General features: G+C 40.4%; 1 protein-coding gene across 1 annotated transcript; it reads left to right on the top strand.

Annotated features, from left to right (window-relative positions):
* Positions 1-5,888: 5,888 nt before the first annotated feature.
* On the top strand, positions 5,889-6,386 carry LOC142520260 (uncharacterized). The gene is made up of 2 exons (XM_075623264.1): positions 5,889-6,003; positions 6,049-6,386. Exons 1-2 carry the CDS (start codon positions 5,889-5,891, stop codon positions 6,384-6,386), a joined length of 453 nt encoding a protein of 150 aa, XP_075479379.1.
* The last annotated feature ends 3,636 nt before the right edge of the window (positions 6,387-10,022 follow it).

Below are 10,022 nucleotides of genomic sequence, written 5' to 3'. Positions count from 1 at the left end.
ACGAGAATTTACGGTGCAATGTGCCAAATTGACTCTCGAAAGAGCGTTTCGTGTTTTGGCCTCCATTTCACCTAGATTTCGACCCTATCATTTTAGGAGCATTATTTTATGATTTTTCAGCGTATTTTAATCATGACTATACGTCAGTTCAGTGTCGGTTCAGGTTGGCTCGAAGTCATGATTAAATGCGAAGTCATTAGGCGTCATAGTCGCATCTTTTGAACGTAAATTGCATAGTTGGTCATGTTTAAGCTATTGCATATTTTTCATGGCACAGTTAGGTTGCAGCGAGCCTGGGAACGATCCAATCCAATCCAGTTGGTAAAATTACGGGACATTTTCATTACGCCAGTTAATTATTTTACGTGCATTAAACAGAAAATGATTATTTTTGAGATTTATGCGATATGGCTTGTGGTTCATTCACTATGTGGGAGTGTTATTTTATACGGTCGCCAGTGACCGATCAGTTCAGTATGGTACCACCCGGTCGCCAGTGACCGGCCAGCTCAGATCAGTTTCAGCCTCCCCGGTAGCCAGTTACCGATCAGTTCAGCTTAGTGCAGTGGCCACAGGCGTAAAACATAATCTCAACAGAAAATTTTATCAGTTATTTCAGTACAGGCTCCAAGGAGCAAATATTTTTACAGTGATTTCCAGTTCAGCTATGCACGTATTATAATTGCTCAGTACAGATTATTTTCAGTATGCCTCAGGACACGATATTTTATCACATGCATATTTTAAATTCAGATTTTTACTCGTTACCTGCGATTTATGCATGCTGAGTCTTTAGGCTCACTAGACTTGATTGTTGTAGGTACTGATGAGGCCAGGGCCGAGGGCGGGGACCAGTGAGCCAGCTTGGGTCGGCAGTAGTGGCACCCGAGGACCTCAGAGCAGCAGTTGTTATTTTCTTCGCAAACAATTTTTATCAGTTGTTGGATATTTTTAAATCGTTGTTGTTGGCAAAACTTTGATTTTCTTCTGTTTCTTCCGCTGCAATATTTTGAAACATTGAACTTGATTCACCAGTGATTTTATGAATGAGGCCATTTAAGTTCTTTTAAAAAGAAAATTTTTAATTTTCCGCAAATTTTCAAGCAAGTAGTTCGAGGGCCTTCGCAGTTGGTATCAGAGCCAGGTTCTCTCTTAGTACGGTGTGGTTCGGGGACGAACCAAGCGGAAGCTGGTGGGCATGTGAGGCCCGGGGCCGAAGAGGGCGGGGGGTGATCGCCGGTGCCATCAGTTGCACGGACAATGAGCGGCTCCTGGCAGGCTTCTAGGTGAAGGGAACATGAATGAACCGAACCCACACGGGAATGAGAGGGATTCCGAGACTGTTCAATGTAATGGACTGTACAGTTGAAAAGGGCTTAAAAAGATTTGATTTGTACTACTCATATCACGAAGGTGCATCTTCTTTTCGGTAGCTCATCACATAAGAACTTCAAAGTTAAGCGTGCTTGACTTGGGGCAATTTTGGGATGGGTGACCTCCTGGGAAGTTTCCCAGGGTGCGTGTGAGTGAGGACATAAGCACGCTGGAAAGACTCGTCTTGATACAGTGAGGACAGTCGTCGAATCTGGGGCCTTACATCCCGGTGGACTTAGGCACCAACACCACATTTGGGAGCCATGTAGGAAACTGGATTTCCCGAATGTGGCTGGCTTGCAATAACTTTCTCACCTGTACATCAATAACTTTGTCCTTCTCCGAACCAAAGTGCCTTTTCTTCTGCTTCATCGGGTGAGATCCTGGGAAAATGTTTAAATGATGTTTGGATATCAGGGGTTAGATCCCTATCAATTCCTGCTAGGACCAGGCAAAAGCATGAATATTAGTTTTTATACAATTAATCAAACTAACCCGGGTGGATGAACTGAGGTCCCGAGCCACACGGATTTGCTGGCCTGGTCCGAATTCTACAACCTCCTGTTCTTCCTCAGCCACAAAATGTACTTCACCCTTCTCCACTACTCTCCCTCCTTCTTCATCAACTCTTGCTTTCTTTCCCTCCCTCCTGGTTTTACTTTGATTAGCCCGGACTGCTTCCACATAACATTTCTGAGAAGAAGGCTGATCTCCCCGGACTTCATCCGCCCGGGCTCCCACAGGAAAATTGATCTTTTGGTGGTAGGAGGATGCCACGGCCTTCAGCTCATTCATCACCAGCCTTCCCAGAATGATGTTATATGGTGATGGGGAGTCCACCACAGTGAAAGAGGTCATTACTGTCTTTTTAAGATCCTGGGAGGCCAAAGTCAATGGCAAGACAATCTCCCCTTCCGGATAAACACATGGCCAGCAAAGCCAAAGAGTGCAATCTCCACGGTTTCCAGCTGAAATCCTTGCAAATCCATCTGCATAAAGGCATCCTTAAAAATAACATTCAGAGAACTGCCTGAGTCCACAAAGACTCTCAGAATATCACAATTGGCCACCCGAGCTTGGATAACAAGGGCATCATTATGGGGCAAATTTACTCCCTTCAAATCCTCCGGGCCAGAATTGATTACCGCCTCACTCCTCCTCATCTCCTCTACTTCCATGCAGTCTCACCAACTCCTTGACTTCCTATCCTGATTCGAATCTCCATTTGTGGAGCCTCATGATATCATCTTCATCAGCCCCATGGCGGGGGGTGAAGTCTTATTCCTCTCGGGCTCTTGCTATCTTCTTCTACCCGGATCACCCCTCGGATTACTTCTCGAATCTCCTCTCCTAGAGCTGGATTCTGGCTGCCGAGATGTCCAAAGAGGCAATCTCGGCTTCTTGTTGGCTTGGTTATGTCCCTGATTGGATGGTGGGACATAATTTCTTTTTAGGGTCTTGCAGTCCTCGGTGTTATGACAACACACCCGATGAAGGGTGCAGAATCCATTCCTCTCAGGCCGAGCTACCTGGTGATCCGGGGCCAAATCCCGGCTTCACTCCTGAACCTCCCTGTCCCAGGTAATCTTTAAAGGCACATGATGAGAAAAATGCTCCGAATTACCCCTCCTCAGCCCCTTATCCTCGGGTTTTACCACCCGGTCCCCCTCTTCTTCCTTCCCGCTTCTCTTTTCTGCTTCTGGGCTTCCTCCATGTTGATATACTTTTCTGCCCGGGACAATAAGTCCTCAAAATCTCCGGGCACCTTCTTGGTCAACAACCTGAAAAATTCACCCTCCCTCAAACCCTGGGTGAATGCAGTAGTATTCGTTTCGGTGGCACATGTGGGAACATCCAGAGCCTCTATGTTAAATCTCCTTATATAATCCTTCAAGCTCTCCTCCGGGCTCTGTTTGACTTCAAAGAGACTAAAAGCAGTCTTTTTGTTCTTCTTGTTGCTGCTGAAATGGTGTGAAAACACCTTCTAGAAGTCCTTGAATGAGTTAATTCTTTGAGGGGCCAACCCCTCAAACCACCTCTGAGCTGAGTCCACCAAAGTGGTGAGGAACACCTTACATTTGATTCGATCAATGTAACAGTGTAAAATGGCCATATTTTCAAACCTGGACAAGTGCTCCTCGGGGTCCGCATTGCCATCGTAATCTTTTACTTTGGAAGACTTGAAGTTCCCGGGAAGATGTAATAGCCCAACCTTTTATCGTGTTAATCCTTATGGTTTATTATTGTTATGATCATGTTTTATGCTTTACTGGTTGAGATTATGTTGAATGGTTACTGGTTATGGATATGTTTATTGGAATGACTATGGTTTTGGTATTATGTTCATAGTTGGTGATGATTATGGAAATGAATGCGAAGAATAGAAAGTTGATCTTGAGCCAAATAAGAAATGGAAGTGCATAAACGATATGAAAAATGTGGCAGTAGTTGTGGTTTTTAGTATACTGTTTTGTATGTTGATCCAATTGATTTGAGGTCACTTCCATTAGAAAGATAAGATATAAGGCTATAACTTTCATATTTTGAGTTTTGTTCAAATCATTAAGGAAGACGAGCCAAAAGTGGCCCAAAGTGTGTCGTGTGTTTCGTTGTTCCTGCACTGACACATGTTGGGAGAATGATCATAACTTTTTACTCAGACCTTTAAATGACATGAGGCTAATTGGAGATGCAAGAAAAGACATAGGGCTACAATTTTCATGTTTACCACTTTGGCTAATTCGGTAGAAAAAATGCAGTTTTGTCCCTTGGCAGTGGGTCCACGGACCTCTCCACGGACCCCTACACGGGGTCTGGGTCTTGCCATGAAAAATGAGTGATTTCCAGTGTGTACACGGACCTATACACAGAAGGGGGTACGGGGTCCATGTCTATGGCATAGAAAACACGTTTTTGGGGAAATGAAGGCTTATAATCACATTTCTAGACTCTTCTCTTCATTTCTCATTTCTTCCTCTCCCTTGCAACGTTCCTAGCTTTTCTTCTCATAGATTTCCTCTCCATTTCTTCACTTCAAATTTAAGGATTATAGTATACTTTTAGTTGGTCCTACCTAAATATTCAAGCTTCGAGGTAAAAACTTACTATTCTTGGAGTTTATAAGGGTTTGGAGTATTGAGGGTTAAGTTGGGTTCATGATTCATTGGATTATTGGAGACGATTTATGATTATGATTGTGATTATTGTTGTAGGATTTCTTTCAAGAACATCTAAGCATTCATTTGGTTTGGCAGTAAGTGAAAGATTTTCCTTTGTGCTCACATGTTTTATACATGTATAAAGCCATGTTATTGTCAATTAGCTCCTTCCATTGGCATATAATTGATATTTATATTGTTATATATATTCATTGTTTAAAGATTACCATTGAATTCATTGACAAAGGAGCTATTAAGTCCTTGTTCCTACCAAGTGCTTGTCAAAATGCCTCAATGAGATTTCCTATGATTAAAGCCAAGGAATGATAGTAATTCATGCATGTCATTGGCCAATCACATGATTATGAAGTATCTCTCACAGTTTTGATATTTATATCAAAGAGATACTCGCCACATGTCACAGTTCACAGGTTATAGGACTGTCATTTCCTTCCTTTAATTCATGATATGATACCCTTTACATTGATTTGAGATTTATGATTCATTCTTTATCGCCATTGCCATAGCCATGTTCTAAGCCAAAGATATGTATATGTAATTGCTATGTACAACTTCTTACTTACTGAGTTTTATTCTCATTCCAGTTAATGTCATGTGATGCAGGTGATAAGAAGGACTTTAATGGATTGTTCGAGGCGGGAGAAGTCATATAAGATGACAAGGGAAAGACTTTTTGGTTTTGTCATTTTGAATTGTGGTAGAGTGAACATATGTAAAGTTTTAAAAATGTCATGTAATTTAGTAAATGAATGAAGGAAAGGTTTGTGTTGGCTTTTGGTTATGTTATGGATAATACATTGTGAATGATCATGTAACTTAACCTTGGAAATGGTTTTGATGTAAATAGTATATGTTTCTTTTCCTTTGTCAATGAAAGGCTTACGCGTATGTTATTTACTTAGTTTAAATGTCATGGGAGTGGGGTGTTTCTATTGGTATCAGAGCAAACGTTCTTTGGACCATATATGACTTCTTCTACCTAGGACAATCCGGTATGTTTTCGATCCTGCATCTATTGATTTTAACATTGAGAGTTGATCATATTCCATTGTTATTGATGTATTCTTTCTTTCTATCTATGTTAAAGTGAGCTTATGTGTTGGAAATGCCTCATAAACGAAAGGTTACTAAAGGGGATGATAGGACCCCTACCACTGATAGGACTACCAACGTTGTAGATGTATTCAGTAAATTAATACAAGAACAAGCGAAAGTTCATGGTGAACAAATTCAACAAGTGTTGAGCCTGCATACCTCAACCCAGGGTCATGGTCAAGGAACAGGACAGAGTAGAGTGTAAAGCACCGAAGGTAGTCTTATGAATTATTCAGGCGAATGAACCTTCCCGAATTTGTCGGTGGTGCCGATCCACTCGTAGCTCTTGAATGGGTTAAATCATTGGAGGCTATAGTTGACTATTTGAAGTTCACTGATCGGGATAGAGTGAGCTGTACTGTGTTTATGCTAGTGAAAGCTGCTCGCATCTGATGGGAAGCTACCAAAGTAATTGACAATGTTCGTGAGTTAAAATGGGAAGAGTTGAAAGAGTTATTTTATGCCAAGTACTTTTCAAAAGAAGTTAAAGCTAAGAAAGTTGAGGAACTTCTTGAGTTGAAGCAAGATGTTATGTCCGTTGCAGAGTATACTTTGAAATTTGAAGAAGGCTGTGTTTTTATCCCGTTTATTGCTGAAAATGATAAAAACAAAGGAGAACATTTCCTTCGTGGGTTGAAACCGGAAATTAGAAGGGATGTTCACATGGAAAAAGCAATCACTTATCCAGACATCGTTGAAAGAGCCTTACTTTCCGAGCATGATGAACAAGAAATTTAAAAGGAGCAGCAATTAAGAAGGCAAGCTTTTCAAGCTAGAGGGCAAGGGACAAGTGCTAGTACTCGAGGTGGTTACAAAGGAAAAGGCAAGATGGAACAACGCAATAAACCTTCTGCGCCTTCTTCAGAGATGGAGCGACCGTTATGTCCTAAGTGTGGCAAGCCACACAAAGGTGAGTGTTTAGTTGGGAGTGGCCGATGTTATCGATGCAAGGAAATGGGACATACAGAACAAAGGTGTCCTCTCTCCTCTGATAAAGGGAAGGTTCAAGGCAGGATTTTCACAATGAAAAAAGAGGGTGCCAATCCTGATTCTTCAGTCATATAAGGTAATATTCTAATATTTGGCAAGGAAGCACTTACGTTGATTGATACTGGTGCAACTCATTCCTTTATGTCTGATGTATTTATGCACTCTTTGTCTCGCGAACCTACTGTTATGTATTTACCTTTCAATATTATGTTGCCCTCTGGTGATGAGATTTGTCCCACAAATATCCTTAAGGCATGTCCGGTACAGATGGGTACGAGATTGTTGTATGCTGATTTTATTGTGATTCCGATGGTTGCTTTTGATGTTATATTGGGTATAGACTGGTTATCTGCTTATCGTGCAGTAATTGATTGTGTAGGAAAGACCGTGAAGTTTTTAATTGATGACCATGAGAACAATGAAATTGTTGGTTTAGGCTCATCGATTAGTACTCCCGTTATTTCGTGCTTGCAAGTTATTAAATTGTTGAATAAGAGATGTACTAGTTTTCTGGCCTTAGTATCGAATGTGAATAGGGACAGTAATGTCTAATTACAGAATATTGAAGTGGTTCAGGAATATCCTGACGTATTTGCTGATGATGTGCCTGGGTTACCTTCTGATCGAGAGGTAGAATTTGTTATTGAATTGAGTCCAGGTACAGCCCCAATTTCTAAAGCTCCGTACAGAATGGCTCCAACTGAGATGAAGGAATTGAAGAATCAATTGCAGGAGTTATTAGATAAAGGTTTTATCCGTCCTAGTTCCTCGCCATGGGGAGCTCCGGTTTTGCTCGTGAGAAAGAAAGATGGATCATTGAGGTTATGCATTGATTATCGCGAACTCAACAAGGTAACTATTAAAAATAAATATCATTTACCTCGAATCTGCGATCTTTTTGATCAATTGCATGGGGCCACTGTATTTTCAAAAATCGATCTTGGATCCGGATATCATCAATTGAAGGTAAAAACGAAGGACATACCAAAGACTGCTATTAGAACGAGGTATGGCCATTATGAATTTTTGGTGATGTCGTTTGAATTAACTTATGCTCCTTCGGTGTTTATGGATTTGATGAATCATGTCTTTAAGCCGTATTTGGATGCTTTTGTGATTGTATTTATTGACGACATTTTGATATATTCGAAGACACGAGAACTTGATAGGGAGCATTTGAGGATCGTGTTACAGACATTGAGGGAGAAGCAATTATATGCGAAATTAAAGAAATATGAGTTCTGGTTAGAGCAAGTGGCGTTTTTAGGCCATATTGTGTCAAAAGAAGGAATAGCAGTCGATCCGTCCAAGATTGAAGCTATTAAGCAATGGTCCATTCCAAAGACAGTTTCAGAGGTACGGAGTTTTCTTGGTTTGGCAGGGTATTACAGACGATTCATAGCGGATTTCTCGAAAATAGCATTGCCATTGACAAGCTTGACATGAAAGGCTATCAAATTTGAATGGACCATAGAATGCCAACAAGCCTTCCAAACATTGAAAGATAAGTTAACTTCTGCCCCTGTGTTAGTACTTCCTTGTGGTACTGAAGATTTTGTTGTGTATACAGATGCCTCAAAGCAGGGGTTAGGTGCTGTGTTGATGCAACGTGGGAAAGTGATCGCTTATGCTTCTCGGCAGCTAAAAGAATACGAGAAGAATTATCTCACGCATGATTTAGAGTTGGCGTCTGTAGTATTCGCATTATAGATTTGGCGACATTATTTATATAGTGAGAAGTGTGAAATTTTTATAGATCATAATAGTTTGAGTTATTTATTTTCGCATAAAGAATTGAATATGCGACGGAGGTAGTTGGAACTAGTAAAAGACTATGATTGCACCATTAGCTATCATCCTGGAAAAGCTAATGTCGTTGCGGATGCTCTAAGCCGTAAATCCAGTTATTTATTGGGTTCCATGATTCAGAAACCGTTGTTACTTGATTTGAAAAGGAATGAAATAATTCTGGTATCTCCAGGTACGGGTTTTTTTAAAATAATTTAATTTTTAAAATTAATTTCAAAAATAATTTTTTAAAAAAAAGTATGCAAAAATACCCCAATCCGCGCTTACGAAGCCCGGACGCTGCTCACGTGGAGCCACGTCAATGAGCGACGGTTTACTAACCGTCGCTCAAATGGAATCAGCGACGGTTTAATGAGCGGCGCTCATTTTAGCGACGGTTTTCTATTTCAAAATTTTGGTATATTCATTAACGTCGTACATTGCACGCTACGGATAATTGTATTGCACGCCGCGGATAAAAGTATTAACAGCGTGCACATGTACGCCGCGGATAATCTTGAACTTTCAACGGCTTGCATCTTTGCAGCATGCAATGTGCGCTGTGGAAAATGAATTTGCGCGCTGGGAAAAACCATTTTTGTTTTAGTAAAGACATAGAAAAAAACAGATAAAAATTCATCACGAAATTTTTTTTTTCAGGAACCTCTACTATTCAACCTGGTTTTCTCAGAAACCTCTACTATTCAACATAGAAAAAAACAGACAAGAAATGCACGACGTTAATACAATTATCCGTAGCGTGCAATGCACGACGTTAATCAATATACCAAAATTTTGGAATAGCGACGGTTAATAAAGCTCATTTAATCATCGCTAAAATGAGCGACAATTTAGAAACCGTCGCTGATTCAATTTTAGCGACGGTTTATTAACCGTCGCTGACCGTCGCTGATTCAATTTTAGCGACGATTTTGATATATATTCCGTCGCTAAATATTCCGTCGCGCGGACGTGGAGCACCCACGTGAGTAGCGTCCATGCTTATTTTTGCATACCTTTTTTTAAAAAAAATTATTTTTGAAATTATTTTAAAAATTAAATTATTTTTTAAAAAAACCCCTCCATGTACAGTAAGTCAATTATCTGCATTAGTTCTTCGCTCTACTTTGATCGATCGAATTTTAAGGGAACAACAATTGGATATTCAGTTATTAGAGTTGAAGAATAAGAGTGATTTGACAGGAGTTTTTAGGTTCGATTTGAATAGTTATGGGTTGTTGACCTTTCGAGGTAAGATATGTGTTCCTATGGGTGATGATATTCGAAAGGATGTTCTTGTTGAAGCTCATACAGCGCCATATTCAGTTCATCCTGGCAGTACCAAAATGTATCAAGATCTTCGACGCCTTTATTGGTGGCCAGGTATGAAGAAAGATATCATGTTATTTATTTCTGAATGTCTAACCAGTCAGAGTGTTAAGATTGAGCATCAATGACCTGCTGGGACTTTGTTATCTCTTCCAATACCTCATTGGAATTGGGAACACATCACCATGGAGTTCGTAACTGGACTTCCAAGAACACCAAAAGGTTACAACTCCATATGGGTGATTTTTGACATTTTAACCAAGTCGT

Source organism: Primulina tabacum, chromosome 12 (assembly GCF_025594145.1).
Source record: "Primulina tabacum isolate GXHZ01 chromosome 12, ASM2559414v2, whole genome shotgun sequence".
Classification (NCBI taxonomy): Eukaryota; Viridiplantae; Streptophyta; class Magnoliopsida; order Lamiales; family Gesneriaceae; genus Primulina; species Primulina tabacum.
Note: the sequence above shows the minus strand (reverse complement) of the source record. Positions and strands in the feature narration are given on the sequence as shown.